The sequence below is a fragment of the Capra hircus genome, chromosome 18, assembly GCF_001704415.2.
Source record: "Capra hircus breed San Clemente chromosome 18, ASM170441v1, whole genome shotgun sequence".
NCBI classification, from domain to species: domain Eukaryota; kingdom Metazoa; phylum Chordata; class Mammalia; order Artiodactyla; family Bovidae; genus Capra; species Capra hircus.
In genome coordinates this window covers 56,963,686-56,990,013 of record NC_030825.1, presented here as the reverse complement: position 1 = coordinate 56,990,013, position 26,328 = coordinate 56,963,686, and the positions used below count along the sequence as shown (strand labels likewise).

At 52.3% G+C, this 26,328-nt stretch overlaps 2 protein-coding genes across 3 annotated transcripts; both read right to left on the bottom strand.

The window, feature by feature from the left end:
- On the bottom strand, positions 4,232-12,940 carry RCN3 (reticulocalbin 3). The gene is made up of 7 exons (XM_018062791.1): positions 12,541-12,940; positions 11,879-12,126; positions 9,892-10,094; positions 8,715-8,887; positions 7,350-7,410; positions 5,040-5,239; positions 4,232-4,788 (listed from the first exon to the last, which is right to left on the bottom strand). Exons 2-7 carry the CDS (start codon positions 12,118-12,120, stop codon positions 4,681-4,683), a joined length of 987 nt encoding a protein of 328 aa, XP_017918280.1. The 5' UTR covers positions 12,121-12,126; positions 12,541-12,940; the 3' UTR covers positions 4,232-4,680.
- FCGRT (Fc fragment of IgG receptor and transporter) lies at positions 13,064-19,320 on the bottom strand. 2 transcript variants are annotated; one of them, XM_018062789.1, is made up of 7 exons: positions 19,197-19,320; positions 18,682-18,768; positions 18,133-18,381; positions 17,751-18,026; positions 14,599-14,868; positions 13,860-13,976; positions 13,064-13,552 (listed from the first exon to the last, which is right to left on the bottom strand). In XM_018062789.1, exons 2-7 carry the CDS (start codon positions 18,752-18,754, stop codon positions 13,473-13,475), a joined length of 1,065 nt encoding a protein of 354 aa, XP_017918278.1. In that variant the 5' UTR covers positions 18,755-18,768; positions 19,197-19,320; the 3' UTR covers positions 13,064-13,472. The 2 variants fall into 2 exon arrangements, with proteins under 2 accessions (XP_017918278.1, XP_017918279.1); XM_018062790.1 differs by lacking the exon at positions 19,197-19,320 and having other exon boundaries at positions 18,682-18,964.

Here is a 26,328-nt window from a genome sequence, read left to right as displayed (position 1 = left end):
ACCTAGACAGCATATTAAAAAGCAGAGACATTACTTTGCTGACAAAGGTCCGTCTAGTCAAATCTATGGCTTTTTCAGTGGTCATGTATGGATGTGAGAGTTGGACCATAAAGAAAGCTGAGGGCCAAAGTATTGATGCTTTTGAACTGTGATGTTGGAGAGGACTCTTGACCCTTAGAGTGCAAGGAGATCCAACCAGTCCATCCTAAAGGAAATCAGTCCTGAATATTCATCAGAAGGACTGATGCTGAAGCTTCAATTCTTGGCCACCTGATGCAAAGAGTTGACTCATTAGAAAAGACCCAGATGCTGGGAAAGATTGAAGGCAGGAGGAGAAGGGGACGACAGAGGATGAGGTGGTTGAGTGGCATCACCAACTCCATGGACATGAGGTTGAGCAAGCTCCGGGAGTTGGTGATGGACAGGGAAGCCTGGCGTGCTGCAGCCCATGGGGTGGCGAAGGGTCGCACACACCTGAGCAACTGAACTGAACTGAACTTCCTAAACAGAGTCACCACCTTCCGCCACTAGGTGGCAGTGTGTTATAATTAAAAGCTTTGAGCCACTCCAACAGGTAACAATTATAAACTCTGGGTAAGACAAAAGAATTACTGTCTAGGCTTAACCCAAAGTTCAATTAGTCTCATGACATATTTTACTAATGGTCCCCTTTAACATAGGATTCATTTTCTCAGTTTTTCCTGTTAATTGTAATCTCCAGGACAAATATACTTTCCAATGTATGTGTAATCCCTTAGATATCTGTTTCGTTACACTGGAGACAAAAGCAAGCACACTGTCCCTTTGAAGGAAGTTGTTGTTCAGTTGCTCAGTCGTGTCCAACTCTTTGCCACCCCATGGACTGCTGCATGCCAGGCTTCCCTGTCCTTCACTCTCTCCCAGAGTTTGCTCAAACTTACATCCATTGAGTCGGTGATGCTATCTAACCATTTCATCCTTTGCCACCCTCTTCTCCTTTTGCCTTCAGTCTTTCCCAGCATCAGGATCTTTTCCAGTGAGTTGGCTGTTCGCATCAGGTGACCAAAGTACTGGAGCTTCAGCTTCAGCATCAGTTCTTCCAATGAATATTCAGGACTGATTTCCTTTAGGATGGGCTGGTTGAATCTCCTTGCAGTCCAAGGGACTCTCAAGAGGCTTCTCCAGCACCGCAATTCGAAAGCATTAGTTTTTCAGCACTCAGCCTTCTTTATATTCTCTCATATTGGTACATGACTACTGGAGAAGCCATTCAGTTCAGTTCATTTCAGTTCAGTTCAGTCGCTCAGTCATGTCCGACTCTTTGTGACCCCATGAATCACAGCATGCCAGGCCTCCCTGTCCATCACCAACTCCCGGAGTTCACTCAAACTCATGTCCATCAAGTCTGTGATGCCATCCAGCCATCTCATCCTCTGTCGTCCCCTTCTCCTCCTGCCCCCAATCCCTCCCAGCATCAGGGTCTTTTCCAATGAGTCAACTCTTCGCATGAGGTAGCTAAAGTATTGGAGTTTCAGCCTCAGCATCAGTCCTTCCAATGAACACCCAGGACTGATCTCCTTTAGGATGGACTGGTTGGATCTCCTTGCAGTCCAAGGGACTCTCAAGAGCTTTGACTGTATGAACTTTCATCAGCAAAGTGGTGTCTTTGCCTTTTAATATGCTGTCTAGGTTTGTCATGTTGTTTTTTTTTCCCCAAAGTGCAAGGGTCTTTTAATTTCATGGCTGCAGTCAACATCCGCAATGATTTTGGAGCCCAAGAAAATTGAAGGCTGTAAGGTAATCTTAATTGGGGAATAATTTCTTTAAGAAGGGTTTTTACCACTTCAGAGGCTTTTTCTTTCTGGATGGGAAATGCCTCCACTTGTCCTGAAAAAAGACTGTCCACAAGCACTAGCTGGTATCTGAAATTTCCCACAGCTTAAGGCATTTGAGCAAATCCTATGTGCTGATCCTCAGTGGACAGGCTGACGTTGTGTCAACTCTGTGTCAACACGCTCCCTTCCTTTTCTTCCTGTGTGATGGATATTATCTTGGGTTTCTATTACCATTAAGTGACAACTGTCTTTTTCTCACCCTGCTGTAATACACAAATGCGTGCACCTAGATAATTCCATTCTTCTTCCTTGCTTCACCACAGAATAGCTCCAGAGCCAATCAAAGACCCTGTAAAACCACACATAGCAGCTGAGCATCTCTAACCACTGAAAGATGCCTTTTGGCCTTGGCATCCACCAAGTGGGCTGAATTCTGGGATAAGGCCTTCAGTGATTTTAGGAACCAGGTAAAACCTTTCTGTTCTCCCTGGGCATGTCCCAGTTTGGGACAGGGATGGACAGGTGTGTGTGTGTCTATCAGCAAGTTTGTCTGTATATGTGTATCTGTCTTCCTTTCCTCCATTGGACATCAGTGTGTAAATAAAGAAATGGTACCAAAACAAAATGAAAGTAAAAACCCCAGACCACAAGCAAAACTCTAAATAAATCCTCAAGTTTGGCCTCGAGGTTTTACGTATCACAAGAACCATCAACTCAACCCCTGTGCAATGTGGCTCCTTGGAGAGCTGCTGTATCCAGACCAGTGACCCAGGAGACCGCAGACAATGGAATTAACACAGCAAAGGTGACGGTACATGGGGCAGAGTCCCAAGATGGCCCCTCAACCCTCTTGTGGAGACCCTAAGAGGTACTGTGATCACACATTGTAATCCATTATCTGCCTCTTAGTCATGGGTCTGTAGCTGTAATCAGATCATCCACCCAAAATGTACCCTGGACGGTTTTCTTTAGGGATAGTCGGAACATTCCTCAACTTGCAAAGACAGAAACACAAGAAAAATAAAAAAGCACGTGGCAGACACAAATGCCAGCATCAGACAAACCGGTTCACGATTCAGGGAAAAGTTCAGCAATCATTGCCTCTCTCCAACAGGGTACCCCACTTCAACACAAAACACACTGGCTTATTCTGGAGGAAAGAAGCCCCAACTGGAGCAAAAGTTTCCTGTGGCAATGACTTACCCTACTGTATGGAACCCAGCGGCTCCCACAGGTCAATTTCTTGCTCCAACTGCCAAGCGATGGGGCAGCTGGTGCTGCTTTAGGGAATTCTGAAGGGAAGATCCTCAGGACAAGTGGTCCCATGGCTGCTAGGGACTTACCCCAAAATTCCCTAACAGGGGTGGGTTGGCCAGGAGCACGGAGGCTCCCAGTTGGCTTTGCCAAAACTGGTACTGTTCCCCCCACAACAGGCCAATAAATCCAGAGGTAAGTTGTCAGGGCAAAGAATAGTGACTTTATTCACAAAGTCAGCAGACCAAGAAGGTGGTGGACTAGTGTGTCTCAAAGAACCATTTTCTCCAAGTTAGAATTCAGACTTCTTTTATACTAAAAGGGGAGAGAGCAAGTCCTGGTTCTGGGTCAGAGCCTGGAGGGGATGTGTTCATTTCTTCCTTCCCACAATCATTCACAGGTGAACCTAAGTAGGTTTCTCATAAGTTAAACAGGTATTCTGGCTTAATGCTCAGTATCTGGGAGGTAATGACAACCCTAGACACCGTATTAAAAAGCAGAGACATCCTTTTGCTGATAAAAGTCCGTCTAGTCAAAGCTATGGCTTTTCCAGTAGTCATGTATGGATGTGGGAATTGGACCATAAAGAAGGTTGAGCACTGAAGAACTGATGCTTTCAAAATGTGGTGCTGGAGAAGGCTCTGGAGAGTCCCTTGGACTGCAAGGAGATCAAACTAGTCAGTCCTAAAGGAAATGAATCTTGAATATTCATTGGAAGGACTGATGCTGAAGCTGACGCTCTAATACTTTGGCCACTGAGGGAAAGAACTGACTCACTAGAAAAGACCCTGATGTTGGGAAAGACTGAGGGCAGGAGAAGATGACAGAGGATGAGATGGTTGGATGGCATCACCAGCTCAGTAGACATGAGTTTGAGCAGTCTCTGGGAGACAGTGAAGGACAGGGAAGCTTGGCATGCTGTAGTCCATGGGGTGGCAAAGAGTCAGACACGACTGAGCAACCGAACAACAACCTGGGAAGTAGGTTCCCCGAGATGGGTCATTATGTATAATTTAAGGGATAACCCTGCCCAACCTCTAGAGCCCCCTCTTCAAATGCCTAGTCCCGTCCTTCAACCCAGAGCAGTTCCCCAACTCCCAACACGTTCCTCTCCCAGTCACAGCCACCGAGGCCCGTGTCCCCCCTTCAGAGAGACACACAGGTGAGGCCCCAGCACTGGATTTTATTGCCTCCCTGGCAGAGAAGAGACATCCTTTGGGCAGGTGCTGGGGGTGAGTTCAGGGCACCTGGGGGTATGTTTCTCCGCTGTGTGGGGTGAGGCTCAGATTTGGAGCTGGGGGGTTAGTGGAGGCCTTTGGAGGCTGAGCTTGATGTCGGAGGGCCTTGGTCTGGGCTGGGAGACTCTGCCAGTGAGAAAGGGGTGGTCCCTCATCTCATCATTTGGGCCTGTGAGCCCCTTTGGGGAGCTGGGAGGGGCCGCGGTGTCTCAGGGAGACAAGTTGACGCAGTGGTGAGTCCGTGGAGAGCCCAGGGGCAGGGGGACGCCGAGGTCGGTGTCCACCTCCTGCAGGGCTGGACAGGTCAGGGCCTGGCCACTGGGGCGCCCCAGCTCAGCCCGCGGGGCAACAAGGCGGCAGTGGGTTCATGGGGCTCAGAGCTCGTCGTGGTGCCGTGTCAGATCCTCGCCGTAGTTGGTGGCCTGGCTGCCCACGAACATATTCCAGTTGCCCAGGATCTCAGCCTTGCTCAGACGCCCGTCCTGAGGGGGTCAGAGGTCAGGGGACCGGCAATGGACCCCATCTGGGAGGCTCCTCCCTGAACTAAGGATGACCTCCCGATCTCCATCGCCCTCTGAGTCCCTGGTCCCCCTCTTCTCCCTCCCCATCTCAAACTCTCTGTCCCTTTTCCGTTCTCCAAACAAGAACCCCAAAGCCCCAGGCCCGCGTCTTGGTCATCTCTGCGCATCCCACAGCGAAGGCCACCCACTCGCCAGCCGCCCCGTCCCCGCACCTTGTCTGTGTCGCTCTCGTGCAGTAAGTGGTTGGCCTCCACCAGGGGCTGGTCCTGGGCGGGGGGCAGCACCCAGTGGCCCACTTCACTCCCATCCAGCTTCCCGTCCTTGTTCAGATCCCGGAAGTCCCGGAACTGCTCTCGCTCAGTCTGCACCCAGGCCGGCTCCTCCTCCCCGGGCTCCGCTGTGTACAGGTCAGCTGGGATGGGGCAGTCGGGGGCGAGAGGGGGTGATGTCAGGGGCGGTTCCCAGGACCTCCCAGCCTGGTTCTGACATTTCCGGATCCCGGGCCTTTCACTGTCCTTTGCCTTAATTTCTTCTTCTGTTTAAATCCGATTAGGAACATACCTGATTTACAGGTGATCCCTTATGCATGCATGCTAAGTTGCTTCAGTCGTGTCTGACTCTTTGCGACCCCATGGACTGTAGCCCACCAGGTTCCTCTGTCCATGGGGTTCTCCAGGCAAGAATACTGGAGTGGGTTGCCATGCCCTTCTCCAGTGATTCCTATGCTACACTGACTTCACTGATGGATTGGTCATTTGATTGACTGAATCATCCATCCATTTGGTTGACATACCCGTGACACAAGAGTGTGCACTGCTTGGCACATAGTAGGTGCTCATAGGAAGGAGGAATGAGTGAAAATTTTTATAGGCAATCTTCTGAAGCTACGCTTTGAACAGCTCACCATATCCAGACCATCCCTCAAGATTCTAGGAGCCCCTCCTTTGTGGCAGTCATTTGTAAATGTTTGCAAAACCCTTCACCCCAAGGGCCCACAGACAGATCTGGAAGACATTACAAACAGACAAGTCTTTTTATACCAGACACAAAACCACCATAATTAGGACAGAATGCTTTCTTCTCCTCTGGGTTTGAACCAGGGAGCTGTCTTAGAGATGTCATCAAAGATGGAGCAAGCGGGGGAAAAAAATTATGGAGCAGGTGCTGGGCATACAATTACCCAGTTAACCTTCAGACTTCCCTTTTTTCCTGCCACACCTCACAGCTTGCGGGATCTTAGTTCCCCAACCATGAACTGAACCTGTGGCCATGAAAGTGAAAGCGCCCAGTCCTAACCACTGTACCCCCAGAGAAGTCCCGGTCATCATTTCCCATAAGAAATGATGACCTAGTAACTGGAAGTACATGGGGTTCTTTTATTTTTATTTTTGGAATTGTGGTAGAAAGCCCACAACCTAAGATTCACCATTAGTGACACTTAGCACATTCTCAATGTGCAGTAGCCCCCTCCCTCTAGTTCCAGAACATCTTCATTTCCCCAAAAGACACCTATGCCCATTCGGCAGTTACTCCCTATTCCTTCCTCCCTCCAGCCCCCTGGAAACTGATTATCTGATTTCTATCACTATGGATTTTCCTACTCTAGACATTTCAAATAAATGGGATCACGTACGATGTGGCCTTTTATGTCCGCTTCTTTCACTCGGCCTGATGTTCTCGAGGTTGATCCACATTGTTATATGGATGGTGCTTTGTTCTTTTTTCACAGCTGAACAGTATTCCGTGCCCTGGCTGGATCCCCTCCTGTTTACCCATTCATCCACTGATGGGCATTTGGGTTGACTATATATACAGCTCCTACATGGTAGGTGGTCTATTATCTCCATTTATAAGATGAGGAAACTGAGGCACACGGTAGGTGCTTGATACATGCTTTTCTGCTCTGGCACACCAAAGGAAGTCAATAAATGTTTCCTGGGCCTGGCACACAGTGGGTGTTTGATCAAGATTTGCTGGAGGGCTTCCCTGGTGGCTCAGTGGTAAAGAATCCGCTCGCCAATGCAGGAGTCACAGGTCTGATCCTCGATTTGGGAAGATCCCATATGCCCCGAGGAAACTAAGCCTGTGCACCGCAATTACTGAGCCTGAGCTCTAGAGCCTTTGTGACGCAGCTAGTGAAGCCCCCACGCCCTACAGCCTGTGCTCGATAACAAGACAAGCCACCGCAATAGGAGGCTCGTGCACCAAGGCTAGAGAGCAGCCCCCACGCTCTCTGCAGCTAGAGGAAAGTCTAGCCACGGAGACCCAGCACCGCCAAAAATAAATAGATAAATACATAAATACATAATTAAAACAAATGTGCCCAAACCCCGCAAGTATACACCATCGGTAAAGGCCCCCCAGGCCTGACCCACAGCTGATGCTCCGTGAGTGTTTGGGTGAATGGATTCAGGCAGCCTCCACTTCAGAGGGTCTTTGCTCTAACGGCTGATAGGTATCAGCTGCTACCCGTGGCTGAGGAGAGGACAGGCATCCTTGGGGGGAGAGCTGGGCCCACTCACCGATGTACTCATCCACTTGCACGTAGCCGTCTTTGTTCCTGTCCAGATCCTCCAGGGTTTCCTGGGGAGAAAGAGGCATTGGGGCTGAGAAAATGCAGAAAGAGAGGAAAGCAGTCAGACAGGACAAAATAATACGAGTTTGGTCGTTAAGTTCCTCTTCAAGAGCTGTAGATAATATTCTGAGCCATACAGACTTCCCTGGTGGTCGAGGGGCCAAGACTCTGCACTCTCAATGCAGGGGACCTGGGTTCGATCCCTGGATGGGGAACTAGATCCCACATGCTACAACCAAGAGTTTGCATGAGGGTTTCCCTGGTGGCTCAGTGGTAAAGAATCTGCCTGTCTAGAGCCCGGGAGCTGAAACTACTGAGCCCACCCACCCATGCTCCACAACAAGAGAAGCAATGAGAAGCCTGTTCACCGCACCCAGACAGTAGGCCCTGCTCAGCGCAACTAGAGAAAAGTCTACCCAGCAACGAAAACCCAGCACAGCCAAATATAAACGTAATAAAGTAATTTTTAAAAAAGAGTTTGCATGCCATAACTAAGACCCAGCGCAGCCTAGTACATAAAAATAAATACTAAAAAATATTCTGAGCAATATCCTTTGAGATGTCTAATGTAATAAAGATACTGAAACCCCCACCAGGTGAAACAGGTGGAAGAATTTAACTCCCCCTAGCATGGGCAGGGGGACAGGGGAAATGTCTGGACTTTCCATTCAACTTTGCTATGAACCTAAAATGGCTCTAGAGATTAAAGTCTAGTGGAAAAAAGAAAAGGGAGAAGAGGAAAAAAAAAAAATCCTGTCACTCTAGAATACAGACAGTGTTGGCAATAATAATAATAATAATAATAACAGGCAAGCAGAAATGGCCTCAGAGTGGACACTCCATGTCTAGGGTTGGAATTTTCCTGGGATTCAGCCTGGACAGGGTTTCCTCTAAGGCACTTATGGAGGGGATGATCTTCTGAAGATAGCCTGGGTGCTTGGATCCCCAATGTGAGCACAGAAAGGGGGAGGCCAGGGACTTCTCTGGTGTCCCAGTGGCCAAGACTCTATGCCCCCAATGCAGGGGACATGCATTCAATCCCTGGTTGGGGGATGGGATCCCACATGCCACAACCAAGAGTTTTCAGGACACAACTAAAGATCCCACGTGCCGCAACAAAGACCCAGTGCAGCCAAATAAATATTAAAAAAAGAAAAGAAAGGGAGAGGCCAGATTAGGAGAGATTAGACACTAGGGGGTGGAGGGTGGGCACTGGGGCCCCCAAGGTAAACGCTGGGAGGCAAGTCTTGGCGTCAGAAGCCTAGGTCCCAGGAAGGGAGGTAAGAAGCTGGATTCCTCAGGCCCCACTCACAGCAATCACAATGTCCCGCATGTGAGGGAACTCCTCGGGGTGCAAGAAGGCCGTCAGCTCCTCCCGAGTGGCCATCGAGTCCCCATCCTGGTCAGCCACCCGGAAACGCCGCTCATCCCGAGCCAGCATCTTCTTGTAGGTCTCCGCATCCTCCACGTCATGAAATTCTTCACCTGGGGAAGGAGGGGTCTTGGTGGACTGGGCTTTAAGACAGAGGGATCTAACTCCGGGGAGTCACGGCAGGAAGACCTCCACCGATTAATAATAATTAACAGTAGCTACCTTGCAGTGAGAGCTGATGATGTGCTAAGCTCTTTATCTACAAAACTGCAATTCATCCTCCCAAGAAGCGAGTACAGTGAGTTATTTTGTCAGTCCTCACTTTATGAAGAAAACTGACTCTCAGAGAGAGGAAATCACTTGCCCAAGGTTATGCAGTCAGGAAGGATGGACTTTGAGTTGACACTGGCCCTCTGGGCCCTGAAGTCACACTCTGGTGCAGTTTACTGACTCAGCTTGCTGGGAACAGAGGAAGGGAAGAGCATTTTCAGCAAAGGAAATGCTATGTGCAGAGTACAGAGATTTGCAAAGCATGGTGAGTTCAGGGGAACTGCGGAAGATCCATTTAGCTGGGACAGAAAATGCAGAAAATTGAAAGTGGAAGGTTGGCTGAGGTGGGGTTGAGGTTGGGTAAGCCTGAGGACCCTGGGAAGCCATGGAGACTATGAGCAAAGGAAGGTCAGGGTCAGCTCGGAGTGTGGAACGATCCCCCTGAGGGTATGTGAAGAAGTCTGGAGTGGGGCTGGGGTGAGGGTTCAGGTGCCAGAGGATAAGAGCCCTGCTGGGGCAGAGGGCTTGGGCCTGGTGATGAGAGGCGGGAATTCAGAGTCAGAGGCAGAGGAAATGGCTTTGGGGTTCTCGGAATGAGAAGTCAGAGGTCAAAGGTCAGGCTGATAGTGCTCGGGCCATTAGATGTCCCTGGTCAAGAAACTGAGGTTCCCAGTGGATGTCAGAATGAGAAACCAGAGATCAGGGATTGGGGGTGGGCCCTAGTCAAGGGTCAGAAGTCAAAGGTTAGGGATCTGGTTAACGGAGTTTGAGGGTCTCAGGATGAAGGTGTCACAAATGTCCGGGTCACGGTGTGTGAGGGGACCAGGGGTCGGTTCTCGCCGCGTACCCGGCTCATAGTGGCCGTAGGTGGCGTTGCGCAGCTCCTCCCAACCCACACGCCCGTCGCGGTCTGTGTCGTACGTGTTCCAGGCCGCGCTCACTGAGTCCCGTATGTGCCGCTGCTGCGTGTGTGCGATCCACGAGCGGAGCTCGGCCAGCGACACCCAGCCATCCCCGTCTCCGGCGCGGTCCATGCGGTCCACGATGCGCCTGCGAGCCGGAGCGGGCGCACGTCAGTCTCGGACCCCGCCCACCCCGGCTCCCGCCTTCTTCTAGACACTGGAGACACAGCCCCATATTGGACTGAAAATGCTATCCCCGCCGACAAACCGGGGGGAGGAGTCTGTCAATCCCAGGACCACTCCCACCAGAGGGCTCCGCCCTCTCAATCCGGGCTCCGCTCCCAGAGGCGATAACCTCTCTGCCGAGATGCAGCGGGCCTGTGGCTGGCGCTCCGCTCTACAACTCGACGGCTTGGGGGAAGGACCCATGACAATCCAGGTCCAACCCTCCACTTTGGCCCCACCTCTCTACCCTGCGCGTGTTCCATCTCTCACTTGAAAGAGCTGGGAGGGGACGGAGGGCAGGGAGTCACACCGCGCCCATCGCCCGCAGACTCCCTGTCCCAACATCCACTCCGAACTCCGACTGCCGCCGCAACACGCGGTCCGGACGGCTCCCCTTCCCTGGCCCCGCCCCCTTCCCTGGCTCCGCCAATCTCCTGGCCCGCTAGCCCCGCTAGCCTCGCCCTCTTCCCCGCCCCCTCCCTGGGCGCGCGCGTCTATCTCAGGCCAATATCCCTGCAGTCCCGAGTTATGCTGCGACTCTCCCCTTGCGCCTGGTTTTTCCTAGCCGTTATCAGGCTTTGCCCTATGACTGTCACCCCCAACACGGCGGGCTCGGCCTTCACCCACTCCTCTCCGAGCTCCAGCCTGATCCTGCACACCTCCATGTCTCAGGTCAAGCCCCTTTAGGCCACCACCTCATGCCCCTTCTCTCAGGCCACGCCTGTCGGTTCCCAGGTTCCATCCCTGGTAACGTCCCGTCATTGGTCTGTGTCCTCGCCCGACCGCTAACGGAGCCCTTCTTCCGGTCTCCATCCCAAAGCCCCTCGACCCAGTTCCCAGAATCCAATTTGAGATGGCCCTGCCTAGATCGCTGACCCGTCCCTCCAGCGTTATGTTGTCTCTGCTCTGCTCCGGCTACCCTGAGGTTCGAGCTATGGTTAAGAGTTTGGACTCTAGAGCCAAACATTAAGGTTCAAATCCTGCTGCCTCTTCTTGCTGGCCGTGTGACTGTCGGCAAGTCATATAACCTCTCTGTGCCTTAGTTTCCCCCTCTGTAAAATGGGAGTAAATAATAGAACATACCTCACACTGTGGATGTTGGGATTAAATGAGTTAAGCCTGGTAAGCCCTTTGCACGGTGCTGGGCATTGTAGTAAGCGCGACCACAAATGCATTAGCCTACTTCATCCAACTCCATCCATGCACAACATTCTAGTCAGCATAGCTGACCACCACGGACATCTCCACCCTGAGTTGGGATACCCTGGTCTCTTATCTCCCACCTGGAAGACTGCAGTCCCTTCCTCAACGTGCTCTCTACTTCTTGCTCCCTATAGTCTGTTCCCTGCATGGCAACCAGAGGGATCCTGTTAAAACTGAAGTCGGCTCACCTCCTCCTTCAGAGCCATTGCATAGCTCTCATCTCACTGGGTCCCCTGCACAACCTGATCCCTCTGTTCTCTCTGCTACTACCTCCTACTTTCTCCCTCTGCTCACTGGGTTCCAGTCACATAGACCTCTCCCTTTTTCAAATACACCAGGCACATAATTCCCCCTCCTGCCTCAGGGCCTTTGCACTTACAGTTCTTTCTTCCTGAAATGCTATTCCCCCATATACCCAAGTGGCTCAAATATCACCTTCTCACTAAGGGCTCCCCTAACCTCCTCCTGAAAATTACAATCCTCCTTCCCCTCCATCTCTCCTACCCCAGACGAGCTTGACTTTCCTCTGGGGTGAGTTGGTCGAATTCCTTGGCCACTTCTCGTCCCAGAAAAGCCTCATGATCATATTGGAAGTTCCCGTGAGCGTCATCATGAGGGGCTTCGCTCAGGGGGGCCGCGTGGTGCACCCTCCCCTGGCCATGAGGGCCGGCGTCAGGAGATGGCTTCCCCTGGGCTCCACGCCTGAGCAGCAACAGCAGCAGCAGAAGTGAGGGTGGCCACATCATCAGTCCCTGAGGAGTGGCGGAGGCTAGGAGTCAGAGTCACAGAGAAAAGGACAGAGAGGGGATGGGAGGGATGGGGACGCGGGCAGGGGGGAGCCCAGGACAGGACAGAGAGCTGGTAGCTGGTTGCAAAGTTTGGGCCGCAAGAAGGGACAGGAAGAGGGAAAGGAAGGCGGGATTCTCAGAGGTTAACCAGCTGTAGGGACCGAATCCTCCGAGGAAGTCCCAGAGAAGTACCCCAAGAGGGTAGGATTCAAGCGGGAGACGTGGCGCACTTCCCACGCGTACTTCAGGGCAGGGTCGTGTCCAGAGAGAAATCTTGCAGGTTCCCGGACATCGCTTTCAGCCTGGTCCCCAATCCTCCGCCCAAGGGGACCCAAACCGTCCTCCCTGGACAGGCCACCCGCCCCCGCCTCCCTTTACCGGGTCAGATAGCTTCACTTCGCTCTCCACGTTCCACCCTGCGTTCTCCAAAGGGATGCCCAATTTGGCGGCTCTCCAGTCAGGCCCCGCCTCCTGAAGCGCAGAGGCCCCGCCCCCAGCCAATGAGCGCTCTTGAGGGCCTCATGGGGCGGGGCCAAAGAAGCAGGGCGGGCCAAGGGCGCCCCTCGCCACGTCCACAAAGGAAAGCGCGGCCCCGCGAGGCTCGGCCCCGCCCCTTCCCAGTGAAGGCGAAGTGGGCAAATCCGGAGTGACACGGCCAGGGGAACTACAACTCCCGGCAGGCGTCGGGGCGCCCTGCCCGACCACCTCCAGTTGCTCTAGCTTCAAAGCCTCACGGGAGATGTATTTTTATCTCTTTCCCTTTGTCCGCAGGTTTTAGGAAAGGGAACCTAGGAGCCAGAGGAGGCTTTCCTTTCCCTCAAGGAGGGAACATCTCTTCCGCTACACCAAGAAGTCAGATCAGACTCCAGCCAAGAATTCCTCAAAATGCCTGGCACAAACATCCAGTAAATATTTGTGAAATTTATTCATTAAAAATACATGACTTGGTATATAAAGTTGGCAAATTCCACCATGGCAACAAGTTAGCCTCAGGAGAGATTTGAAGCCCAAGGCTTACACCATTTATCCCCCCTCACAATTCCCTAAAAAAGTTGAAACGATGAGAACACAACGATTCGGGCCTAAACCCATGTTATATGTGGAGCTGGAAAAGAACCATATATATCAGGAGGGGGAACTGAGGCAGATCACAGGAGGAAAAATCCAGAGGGAGGACATCGGGCTCCTTCCGGAGGCTCAAAAATACCAGGATTCCCGGAGGTCTCACAGCATGAAAAGGACCTGAGGACATTAGCTGGTAACAGCCAGGATGGGGGATGATCGGCAGTTGCTGGGAATGCATTTTTATCCTAAGATTCACCATCCTTGGACAGGCCGGGAGTGGGCAGGAGGGCCCCTACATCCTCCCCACGGAAAGAGATCCAAGAAGCTGAGAAAAGAGGGACAGGGGAGATGATTAGAATCTTTGAAATCCTTTAGGTCTCTGACTGCCCCTCCCCACGTATGTGTATGTGTGTGTGTGGTGTGTGTTGTTTGTGTGTGTCTGTGTCTTTTTCAGTCTCTGTCCTACGTTATGGATTTCTATCCCCCTGAGTCTCTTTCTCCCCTCCAGTTTTCTTTCTCCCCATCTCTCTCTGGGTCTCTGTCCCCCTCTGTCCCTGCAGGAATGAGTCTCCCGATTTTGGAGGGGGTCTCTACCCCTCTCTCTGAGGCACCTCCCTCTTCCTGTACCATACCTGGCAGCCCCTTCCTCATCCTTCTCCACAGGAGAGTTCCTCCCGCAGCCACCGTCAGGAGCAGGAAAAAGCCGATGACGATTCCCACCACTGGCACCGAGGTCCTGGCTGGTGATTCTGCAGTCAGACAATGTTGTGAGATATTTAAGGGACCCTCCGCCACATCTGAGTCAGGACAGGGGACTTGGGGTTTGCAGTCCCTCCCAACCCCAGAGGTCCCAGCACCAGGTTGTAGAGAGTGGGTGTGGGTAAAGGGAAGGCCACTCCCAGGATGTTCTAGATCTAAAAAGCCCCCAGGTTGGATATAAGAACCAGCTGTAGCAAGAGGGGTCTCAATCACTCTGGTCAAGGGACCTGTAGCAGCGGAGTGGGCGGTGTTCCAACTTGGAGAGGAGGGATGGACACAGAGCAGTAGAACATCAGACTCATAAAGGCCTGGCAGCAGCACACAACGAATGGTCAGACTCCTGAAGACTAGCAGCAGCAGGACGGAAGGTGGTCAGACTTAGGGAGGACTTCCCATAGCGGTTAACAGTGGCCAGAATCAACGAGGCCAGCAGCAGCAGGATGGAAGGCACTCAGACTTGGGGAGGCAAGCAACGCAGGACAAGAGGCTGTCAGGCTTTGGACGAACTGGCAGCGGTGGGGCAGAAAGCAGTCAGACTCAGGAAGGGTTGCTGCAGCAGAGGGAGAAAAGACAACCGGAAGTCGGGAGCACAGTTCCCCAGCGGGACCTCACCCAGCTCCACTGTGAGGGGCTGGGCCAGCCCCACGTGCTGCACCACGCAGCGGTAGTGGTGCTCGTCGCCACTCTTGACTGTGAGTGATGACCAGGCGTAGAAGGAGCCGTCGCCGTTGGGGCCCATGTCTATCTCACCAGAGCCAATGGCCAGCCCGTTCCGCAGGAAGTGCAGCTTCAGCTCAGGTGGGTAGAAGGAGAAGGCGCTGCAGGTGAGCACAGAGAGGCCGGGACTGCTGGGTCTGGCCTTCAGGCGCATGGAGGGTGGCTCTGCAGACGAACAGGCAGACAGGCCTAAGCCCCAGGCCCAGAGACCCCCAGGACCAGGCCCAGGGTTGTGCAGAAATGGAGAGAGGCCTCCATTCCTCCCCCTCTACCCAGCAGGCCCCACCACGTGCCGCGTGCTGCTCTGTGCTCCGTCGCTCAGTCGTGTCTGGCTCTTTGCGACCCCACGGACTGTAGCCCACCAGGCTCCTCTGTCCATGGGACTCTCCAGGCAAGAATACTGGAGCGGGTTGCCATTTCCTACTCCAGGGGATCTTCTGGACCCAGGGATCGAACCTGCGTCTCTTGCATCTCCTACACTGGCAGGTGGATTCTTTACCACTGTGCCACCTGGGAAGCCCGCATACCACATCCAATCGTGCCCTATGCTGGCCTGAGCCTAGAGAACATAACGATAAAGGAGGAAAGGCCTTCTTAGGGGTACTGATATCCAACCTGCCCACCACAAGGGTATCCACCTCTTTTCCAGTCCTTCCTACAATGACACATACACGCATCTACCATGGGATGTGCAGGCACTCTTCCGGGCACTAGAGATACAGCAGTGAACAAGAGAGACAAAAGTCCCTGTCCTCGTGGAGCTTGTGTTCTAATGAGAGGAGTGTGTTAGTCGCTCAGTCGTGTCCAACTCTCTGACCCCATGGACTGTAGCCCATCAGGCTCCTCTGTCCATGGGACTCTCCAGGCAAGAACACCGGAGTAAGTAGCCACTCCCTTCCCCAGGGGATCTTCCCAACCTAGGCATAGAACCCAGGTCTCCTGCATTGCAGGCAGATTCTTTACCACCAGATTCTCTGAGCTACCAGAGAAATGAATATTTGTGTATATGTAAATGAAAGGGAGGACTTCGCTGGTGGTCCAGTGATTAAGATTTTGCCTTCCAATGCAGGAGACGTGGGTTCAATCCCTGGTCGGGGAACTGAGATCCAACATGCTGCAGGACAACTAAGCCTGAGCACTGCAACTACCCAGCCTATGCCCTACAATTAGAGAGAAGCCCACTCGCCCAAATGAAGACCCCGAGCACCACAAGGGAAGATCCTGCATGCCACAACTGAGGCCAGACACAGCCAAAAATAAATATTTTTAAAATAAATGAAAGGGAAACAGGCTATGAAAGTGTGCTGAGGGAAAATAAGACAGACCCTACAGTCATTCAATAGATAGTGAGAGGATATGAAAATTTCAAGCCAGCACACTTGAAATTTAAATGAACTTGACAAATTCCTGAGAGACACAATGTTCCCGAACAGACACAAGAAAAAAATTTTACAATTGCGTAGTGGTCCTGTAACTATTTAAAGTTTTTAATCCATAATATAAAACTTCTTGACAAATAAATTCCAGGTTCAGGGACTTTCCTAGTGGCCAGTGGTTAAGACTCTGTGCTTCCAATGCAGGAGGCACAGGTTTGATGCCTGAGTAGCACAGCCAAAAACAACAACAAAAAATTGATCCGTGTACTTTTTTTTTAGCCACACTGTGTGGCATGTGGGTCTAGTTCCCTGGCCAGGGATTGAACCCTTGCCTCCTGCATTGGGGGCTCAGAGTCTTAACCACTGAACCAGCAGGAAAGTCCCTGAGCAGTGTACTTTAGATAGGTAAGTCACACCTCAAGAAAAATAAATAAATAAATAAAAGATGCTATAATGAATGAACGGACAAAAAACAGTGGTATGAGAGACAATAATGGGGGTTGGGGGGCACCCTTTAGCCAGGGAGGGCCCTACTGAAGAGTGGACATTCAAAGTCAAACCTCTAGCATGAGAAGGACCCAGTCCTGGCCGGAGCCCAAGGAAGAGAATCAAAAGCAAAGGGAACACTGAGGACTACTCTGGTGATCCAGAGATTAAGAATCCACCTTGTAATGCAGGGGACAGGGGTTTGATCCCTGCTTGGGGAACTGAGATCCCACATGCCGTGAGGCAACTGAGTCTAGGCACCACGACTAGAAAGAAGCCTGCAGTGTTGCCACAATGAAGACTTGACACGGCCAAAAATTAATTAATTGTTTTTAAAAAAGGCAGCGGGAACAGCTGGAGCAAAGGCCCTGAGGGAGGAAAGAACCTGACAAATTGGAGGAAAGGGAGAAGTCCAGTGTCACTGGGAGCATTGTGAAATTACAGCGGTGGAAAGCAGCCAGACCATGCAGGGCTTGCAGGCCTCGGAGGAGAGTTTGGATTTTCATCCAAGATTAGCGCGAATCTGTGGTCGGGTTTTAAGCATCAGTGGGATGCGAGCTCATTTATGTTTTTAAAAAGTTCATCTGACTCCTGGGTGGAGGAGAGTCTGAACTGAGGGCCGAGACAGAAGCAGGAAACTCAATGTTGGGGAAGCTGAGGACAAAAGAGCTCTAAACTGCAGCTCTTGAATTCCCTAGACATGCCTATAATTATAGCTCAGAGTGACACGTGCTGTATGGACTGGAGGTCACATAAGGTCCTGCGGCGTCTGAAGGAGGTGAGAGAAAAACCTCAGGGCCAGAGTGGAAGCTGACACCAGTGGCCCCTGGCACCAGTGAAACTGGCAAAGGTGGAGAAATGGGAGGGCTGGGGCGAGCTCAAGGGGCTCTGGGTGGCTGTATCTGGCTGAGTGGAGCAGATGGAGACAGGCGAGGCTGAGCTGAGGGGCAGAGGCCATGCCACGTGGGATCACAATGCCAGGCCGAGGGGCCTGAGCTGTGCCCCGAGGGCAAGCTGTGTGCAGGAGAGGGGCTGGGGACCGCTGAGGGTGGAGGAAGACCCTCAGAGATAGGATTGTGGGAGAGCAGGGTGGACTGGAGTCAGGGGGGCCAACGGGGAGAGGCTGGGGAAGAGGATGAGGCCCTGGGAATGGAGGGGGCCTGCAGTGATCAGGGGGTCGCTCACCCTTCCACTCCAGGTTGCCTCGGCCCCTCTCCAGATGCCCCAGCAGCCGGTGTGGGCAGGAGTAGAGGAGGAAGGTCTTCTCCTTGTTGACCGCCTCCGGCTGCTTTGTCCACTGGATACTGACCGTCCGGGACTCAGGCCAGTCACCATCCCAGATGCCCAGCTTGGGGTCAAACATCATGAACTCCTCGCCGTTCAGGGCAAACTTGGCCACCGGCACCGAGACATTATCAGGGCCCAACTCGCAGCCCAACAGGCCCTGCAGGGTGAAGGGGCCTGGGGTGCCCACACGCGTATTAGCGGCTGGGAGCAGGGGGCCCACCGTCCCCTCCTCCCTCAGACCCGGGATCCAGGCTCCCAGCCCAGGAAGTCCCCGTCTCACCTTCGCCTAAAACTTGGAGCGCTTGGAGGAAGAGCCTCTCCTGGTTCCTCAGGTCCGTGGTCTCTCTCTCCCAATACCAGGACACCTGGCTTTCCCAGACCCACGCGCCATACGGCTCAGCCTGCGCTCGCAGGTTATTGTAGCTCAGGTACTGCTGGGGCCCTAGCCAGCCCGAAACCCAGAAAGCAGGGGTCCCCGCGGCGGGGGCCGACACGGCGGTGAAGTGGTACTGGAGCGAGCGATGGTTCTCTGCCGGCGAAGAGAGCAGATGGTGCGGGGACCCTGGATGGGACAGACACCCCGGGAGAGAAAAGACCCCACCCCAGACAGAGGGGCCAGACCCTGGCGGGGTCGGGGGTAGGGTGGTGGGGGCGGGTCCCAGGAAGAAGGGGACAGGTGTTTTCCAGACAGACCGCCAGAGGGAGAAAAGATCGTGGGAATCCAGACGAAACGCGGCCGAGAAGGAAGTCCCCCGGTTCGAGCGGGGGATCTCGGATTTCGCTCATTTCCCGGAGGCTGGCACCTCCCTCGTGCCCGGCAGCCCCTCACCTGCGCTCAGCGCCCCAGGCAGGAGGACGAGAAACAGACCGAGCCCCCAGGGCTGAGGCCGGGGAAGCCGCATCCTGAGTGGGAGACCTGGGGCGGGAGGGGGCGCGTGACTCCTCCGGACCCCCGGCCCGCCCCTCCCGCAGCTCTGGCCCGGCCCGGCCCGGCTCGGCCCGGCCCGGCTCGGCTCAGCTACCCCGCGCGCCCGCGGCTGCAGGTGGAGGAGCTCGATCCCGGGGGGAGGATGACAACAAGGCCCTCCTCCTCGGTGAACTTTCACCCACTAATTTGATCCGCGCTGGTTAATTAGTTACAGAGCCTGGATAGGCTGAGATTCCTGGCTCAGACTTCGGCCCCGCCTCCTCCTCCCTCCTCCTCCTTCCTCAGACCCGCGAGTCCCGTCCCCTCCTCCCTCGGCCCCCAAAGTCCAGATCGCCGACGCCCTAGTCCCTGAGACCGGGGAGTCCTGCGCCCGGCCCTCTCCTCCCTCGGTCTGGGGGCCCCAGCTCTGGACTCACTGGCAGCCGCGATCCCTTCCCTCTGCGGCCCCAGCTGGCTCCCGTGACTGGAGACCCCAGTTCCTCTCTCACATCCTGTCCAGAGAGGACGGCTCCTCGACTCCAGGAATATCCAACCCCGCCCCTACAGCTGTAGGGCACACCCCGGGCCCAGGGGCTGGTCTGGCTGAGTGTCCGTCTCTGCCTCTCTCGAGAAACTTTTGTCTTTTTTTCTTTCCTCTCTTGCACTGTTGCTCCCTGATTTTCTTATCTTGAGAATGTCCGCCACCCAGCAAATTCATGACAAAGTTGAGAATCAGTATTATCCGAGTGCCAAATTTCGAGGTCTGTGTGGGTCCCCTCCTTACCTCCTTGTCTGCCCCCCACCCCAGCAAGGTCACTAATGCCTGCGGTGATAAAAGTCCTCCAGCTTCCACGTTTCTTCCTTCCTCTCCCAAGGGGCCTCTTAAAGCGCCCCTGCAGTTCCTTAATATCTTCTGGTATGACCTCAGTAATGCACAGACCCAATATTCTACATCATACTTGGGGCATCATCCGGCCTCCCACTTCCAGCCCACCTTCCTGCTATAATGCTTCCATTCACTTGTTTTATTGTGGTAAAGTGCCCAAGACAAAGGAGTTACTATTAGTGACATTTGGTGCACTCACAATGTTGTGCAACCATCACCACGATCTAGTTCCAGAACTTTTTCATCATCCCAAAGGAGAGAGCCCAGACACATTAAGTGGTCCCTTCTCCCCCCTGCCCCTGGCAACCACGAATTTACTTTCTGTCTCCACGATTTGCCTATTCTGGACATTTCCAATTAATGTGGCATTTTATATCTGGCATCTTTTTCGTGTACTGTGGGGGTTTTCTTTCTTTTTTTTTCTTTTTTTTTTGCCTCCCCACAGGACTTGCAGAAGATCGCAATGAAAATCCAGAGTCTTAACCATTGGTTTGCCAGGGAATTTCCCAGCATGCTGTTTTCAAGATTTAGCCACATGGTAACATGCGGCAGGACTTCGTTCCTCTTCACGGCTGGATGATATTCCGTCGTATGGATTGACCACACTTGGCTCATTCCTTCAGCAGTTGATGGACATTTGGTTGTTTTCACTTTTTTGGCTATTGTGACTAATGCTGCTGCAAACATTTGCTTGCAAGGTTGTTGTTTTTTTTTAATTTTTTTTTCCTGCATAGCTGTATTCAATTCTTTTGGATATGTACATAGAAGTGGACTTGCTAGGTCATATGATGTATTAGTCAAGGTTTCTTGGAGGAACAGAATCAACAGGATGTGTATATATATAGAGAGAAAGAGACTTAGTATAAGAAATTGGTGCACGTGATCAAAATGTGATAGAGGTGGCCGGAAAGAATTACAGTCCAAGTCCAAAGGCAGGCTATCTGGAAAACCCAGAAGAGCTCATCTTGCAGATGAAATCTAAACGCAATCCGCTGGCAGGGTTCCCCTTTGCTTGAGGGGAGGTCAGTTTTCCACCTTCGGCTGATTGGATGAGGCCCCCCCACATTATGGTGGGGGTGGTCGGCTCTACTCAGAGTCCACTGATTTCAGTGTAATTTCACCCCCAGACACCCACACAGAAACATCCAGAATAATGTTGGACCAAACATCCGGGCACTGTGGCCCCGCCAAGTTGACACGTCTTTAACCGTGTGTGTGTGTGTGTGCGCGCTTAGTTGTGTCCGACTCTTTGCAACCCCGTGCAGTGTAGCCCATCAGCCTCCTCTGTCCATGGGCTTTTCCCAGTCAAGAATACTGGAGTGGGTTGCCATTTCCTCCTCCAGGGGATCTTCCCGACCCAGGGATCGAACCCATGACTTCTGTTGCCGTCTCCTGCATTGCTGGCGAACCAGGCAAGAAACTTTCCGCATTTCTCAGGAACTTGCTGACCTTCCCTCTTCTAAGGACCCTTGTGATGACATTGCTCCCACCTGGATAATCCAAGATTATCTCCCCATCACAAGATCCTGAATTTAATCACATCTTCAAAGTTCCCTTTATTAAACAAGGTCATGTAATCACAGGCTTTGGAGTTCTAGGGCATAGGCAGCCTTGGGGAACACTATCCAGCCCAGCATGGTCACGGCCACGGAGGGTGCCCTCCCTGGACTCTGCTGTAGTGTCCCCATTCGGGTCTTCCTTTGCTCCTGTCAGAATGACCTCGGGGTTTAGCCACGAGGCCTCTCAGAGGTCCGACCTGAACATTCCTCATAATGTTCCTCCTTCTTGCTTCAAAAGAAAAAGCTCTCAAGGTCCCTTAATACCCACCAGGAATCGCTGCTAAGTGTGCTGGAAGCTTCTGTGTCTCCAGGGACCATTTACAGCATCTCATATCTTATCCCCAGGGTCCTATGCTCTAATGATCCCTGCTCATGCATGTTTTTTTTTTTTTCTTCCCCCCCCCCCCCCCCGGGAGGGTGGTGTTTGCAGGGTGTGCCGTGCAGCTTGCAGGATCTTAGTTTCCCTGATCAGGGATTGAAGCCTGGGCCCCAGCGGTGAAAGCACCGAGTCCTGACCACTGGACCACCAGGGAAGTCCGTTTGCCTATGCCTTTTAGATTCCGTGGGGTCCTACTATCACATCGCCAGGGGCCCACAATAAAGTAATAGAAAACAGCAGGACAGTTATGAAATGTGCAGAGCCCAGGGGTAAATGAAAATATGGGCGCTTAGCTCCAACTTCAAAACGAACCAAGGTGCCTTTGGAACATCGGCACAGGGAGCTCACTCCTGATGCTGCCCTTGGTGTCTGGGGACATAGCCCCTGGCAGCTCTGAGCTGTCTTCCTGAATCACCACCTTATCTGCCCCTCCTCTCTCCCCTGCACTGTAGCGCCCCCTCCTGACCCCAAGATGCAATCACACCAGCGTTTGAAACCAAACCCCCTCTTTCCCGTGGGCTTCTCTGTGCCTCAGTTTCATCTGGGAGGTGGGATAATAATCGTGCCTCCTTCGGTAGAGAGGCTTCAGTGAATCAAAGGTTTGGCATGAGGCACATAGTAGAGCGTAGTAGTAACCTGTTCCCCACACTGCCTGCCTCCCACTCAGTGCGGTGAAAGTCCCCAGGGTTCAGGCCCTGGCTCTGTCTCGCTCACTCTTGCATCCCCAGGGGCCAGCACAGGAAGCATCAGCAGAATGAAGGAAGCCGGTAGTGAAAGACCCGGGGCTGGTTTAATAGGTCCCTAAAACTTCTAGAATGTTCTAGCAGAATCTGTATGCACCCCTGGAACAATCTGTGGGTCTCTGTTTAAATACCACAGAGCTCGGACCTACTGTAATGCGAAACTCCAGGGTTTTCCAGTGATGGAAAACTCAGGGAAGTGCTCGCATACGACAGCAAGGCTGCTCACACATCTGAAGCCGCTCCAATTCCATATTCCTAGACTCCACTTGCAGTCCTGGGGCTAGTTAAATGAATCCAGGTGCCTGCTCCACACATAAGATGCATGTGCTGGCTCTCATCTAACCCAGATACTGCGACCACCAGTTACAATGGACGTACTTGGTGGTGGTCCAGTGGGTAAGACACTGCGCTTCCAAAGCAAGGTGCGTAGGTTTCATCCCTGGTGGGGGAACTAAGATCCCACATACCATGTACTGTGACCACAGGGAAAATTAAAAAAAAAAAAAAGTTACAAGACCCTGAGGTCCCACTATAATCTATTATAGGTCGTGCTATAATACCACACGGGGCTGCAACGATGCTCGCCAGTCTGGCTATAACAGAATATTCCTGTGGCCTGTTCTGATAGATGTGAGGCTGCAAAACATTATGATATAACCAATATCTGCCCTGTTTTCATGTAACAGGCCTGACACCTGCTGTCATCATAACCTGGGAGCCTGCTTTGAAACATGCTTGGAGCTAATTTCCCTGGAAAATGACCACTGGGGACACCTATAAGAGGCATGCAACAGAATATTCCAGAAGCATGCTAAAACAGTCTCAAGATCCCATGACAAACCACCAGAATTTGCTGTAGCAGATCCAGGATTCCATAACCATTGATACTTCTAGGGCCTTCTGCCAAAGACTTTTTAGTTTTTAAATTTGTTTGGCTGCACCAGGTCTTATTTGCGGCATGCAGGATCTTTAGCTGTGGCATGTGGGATCTAGTTCCCTGACCAGGGGTCAAACCTGGGCCCCCTGCGTCGGAATCGTAGAGTCATAGCCACTGGACCACCAGGGAAGTCCCCTGCCAAAGACTTTTGTCCTCCGGCCGGCCAAAGCGACTCAGCAAGGCTTCGCCAAGGTCTCACTAGGCTTTGCTCTAACAATAGGCTCAGGAATGTGACACAATCACTTCCTTAAGAAGTATCTCTTACTAGAACTAGTTCTACCCCCGATAACACAGGTTAGTCTATTTCATGTTCCCAAAGGGGCAGGGAGGCAAGATTTTACAGGTTAGGAAACTGAAGCCCCGAGGTTCCCAGAATAACATGCCCAAGGTTATGCAGCGAATGAGGGCAGGGCTAGACTCTGCAACAGAGCCTGCAGTCTTCATACTAAACATTGGGAGGTTTCTGTGCAAGTTCACTGCTTCCGGTTACTCTGTGCCTTGAGACCCAGTGTAAGCCGATAGGTTGGGGGTCCCTGAAGAAAAAGAACCACGAGTGACTTTCTTGATGTAAGAGAAGCCATTTTGGCCTAAGCCATCTGTGATCTAAGCCTGGCCTCAGTACTTGCCCTTGAACAGGTCTCAGTCATCCGTGATCTTCAGGGAAGTAAAGTGTGAAAGTGTGAGACGCTCAGTCGTGTCCGACTCTTTGCGACAGGCTCCTCTGTCCCTGGAATTCTCCAGGCAAGAGTACTGGAGTGGGTAGCCATTCCTTTTTTCAGGGGATCTTCCCGACCCAGGAATCAAACCTTGGTCTCCTGCAGACAGATTCTTTACTGGAAGAGAGGGCATAGAGAAAAAAGGAAAAGCTGTCAAGAAACAATAAAACAGTCCTAATTCCTCCTCAAAGTATATACAGAACTATCTGATACAATCTTTGAGTTCTGCAGTAACTAAGGCCCCACCCAGGTGAAGGATCAAATGCTATTGCCCCTCCAGACTTCAATAACTACAGTTAGGGCTCGGGCGAACTTTGCCCCAGTTCTGTGCTGATTTCCCCTCTGCTCCATCACCCCCGCCCCATGAATGTGCTTGTTCCCTTAGCTTAAAACTTCCCCAATTTTGCTGCTGGCGAGACACTCCTTTGGGGAGCGTCCCTGGTGTTCCCCTTACTTGTGGCGAGTTATAGCAAAACTTCCTTTTCCTGATCTTTGGCTCAGACACCCACCAAGAGACGGATCTGGGGTAATGCTAGGGGTCAAGCCTGGCCTGCGAGAATGTGGGGATTTAACTTTTTTAAAAATTAATTCATTTGGGATTTAACCTTAAAAGGATTCATGCACTCGGGCAAACGTGTGCGGCGCACTCAGTTTGTTCCAGGTGCCAGGGTTGCAGAGATTTTTTTCCCCCCTTTTTGGAGTTTATATTCCAGCAGTTAACAGGTTAACTAATAAGTGTGCCCAGTCATACAGGATCTGTGCAACAAATATACAAATATGTCATGACCAGGCTTTCCTGGCTATGTGGGACATTCAGGCAGGGAGGGGGCACTGGGAGGGCTGGAGATTCTGCCACATGGAAAGAGGTTGGTGAAAACTAGAGGTTAAGGGGTGTAGGAAGCAGCAAGTGGAAGCCTGGGGTTGGAGGTTCTGGGCAGAGGACACAGCCAGCGCAAAGGCTCAGAGCAGGGAGCAAGTCTGGGGTGCAGGGAGGGTGGGAGGAGCAGGCAGGTAGAGGCCAAGCTCTGCGGCTGTGAGCTGTGCCCAAGAGTCATGTCTCTAGCTGCCACAGGGCTCTGAGAAGGGCAGGTAGGGACCCTCCTGGTGGTCCTGGTCTCAGGGAGGCAGCAGTGAGCAGTGGCTTGAAGCGAGATTTAATTCCCTTCCCAAGAAATGAACTGGGTAGCCTGGAATCCTGGCCACCAGACCAGCAAGGGGTAGAGGCTAGAAACTATTTTTCCCCGGCTCTTTGGCCGCAGTGAAAAATGCAGTTATCACGGAGGCAGAAACTATAAAGGCAGGTACAAAGTTTATTGTTAGAGACAGAGCACAACAACAAATGTGGGGAGCGCACACACAGAAGTGGTTTGCTCTGTTAAGACCGAAGCCAGGCAGAGACGCACACCCAGACAGAGAGGGTGTGGGCGTCCCCCGTAGTGAGGAGGAGCGCAGTGAAGGGGCGGTTAAGTCGTTTATATAGGTCAGTTCTCCCAGGTCTTTGTTTACCTTTAGCCCAATATCTGGTTCCTTTTTCCACACCTGGCCTACCCTGGGACCCTTACCCTGGGTGCACACACACCGCTCAGCCAAGATGGATCTCAAAGTGAAGGCTTCTGAGCAAGAATCATTATGGCCTGGTGTTATCCCCTGATTTTTGGCCTCCAAGGAGCCTTTTTGCGCATGTGTAGGGTCTCCCTTGTCCCAAAAGAGGGGGAGTGAAGATCCCGTAATCCTTTATTTGAACAAGGTTTTGCCCCTCTTTGTCCTTGCCCTGACTATTACCTTAAAGTGTTTACAAGAGACAAAGACTGGCTATTTACCCTGTTTCTGTTGTTACTTCCATTTTGCCAAGCAAACGGGAGGCTGACTGTAAATTCCTCAACTGGAGCTCAGTTCTCATCTCAGGAAATGCTAACAGTTGTTAAGGATCCAGCCTGAAGCCCACATCTTTGTGCTCCGTGAAATGCAACCAGGAGGCCAGCTGTAATGTCTAACCTGGAGCCCCTCTATCTCCTGTCTCCGTCCAATGGTTAAGAATCCACCTTCCAATGCAGGGGATGCGGTTTTAAGCCCTGGTCAGTGAACAAAGATCCAACATGCTGTGGGGCAACTACTGAGCCCACACACTCTATAGCCCTTGCATTGTAACTAGAGAAAAGCTGCACGCTGCCACAAAGAGCCCGTTTGCCACAAGGAAGACCCAGAGCAGCCGAAACAAACAGAACCGCGGGTAATGTCCTCCTCCAGGTCATCGGAACAGAGGATTGACAGGGCCCTGGGGACTTTCTCCTTGGATTTTGTGCACTGACCATCAGGAGGTCCCCACCAGGTCAGGGCTGCACCCGACAC

Bases quoted from the DNA above. Each gene is read 5' to 3' on its own strand.
- FCGRT (XM_018062789.1), bottom strand. From the start codon at position 18,754: ATGCGGCTTCCCCGGCCTCAGCCCTGGGGGCTCGGTCTGTTTCTCGTC. The intron at 18,027-18,132 runs GTGAGACGGGGA...TGGGCACCCCAG, and splicing joins GCTCCAAGTTTTAGGCGAAG to GCCCCTTCACCCTGCAGGGC. The intron at 13,553-13,859 runs GTATGGTACAGG...CTCTTTTCTCAG, and splicing joins GATGAGGAAGGGGCTGCCAG to CTTCTTGGATCTCTTTCCGT.
- RCN3 (XM_018062791.1), bottom strand. From the start codon at position 12,120: ATGATGTGGCCACCCTCACTTCTGCTGCTGCTGTTGCTGCTCAGGCGT. The intron at 8,888-9,891 runs GTACGCGGCGAG...CTCCTTCCCCAG, and splicing joins CTACGGCCACTATGAGCCGG to GTGAAGAATTTCATGACGTG. The intron at 4,789-5,039 runs GTGCGGGGACGG...TGACCCCCTCAG, and splicing joins ACGAGAGCGACACAGACAAG to GACGGGCGTCTGAGCAAGGC.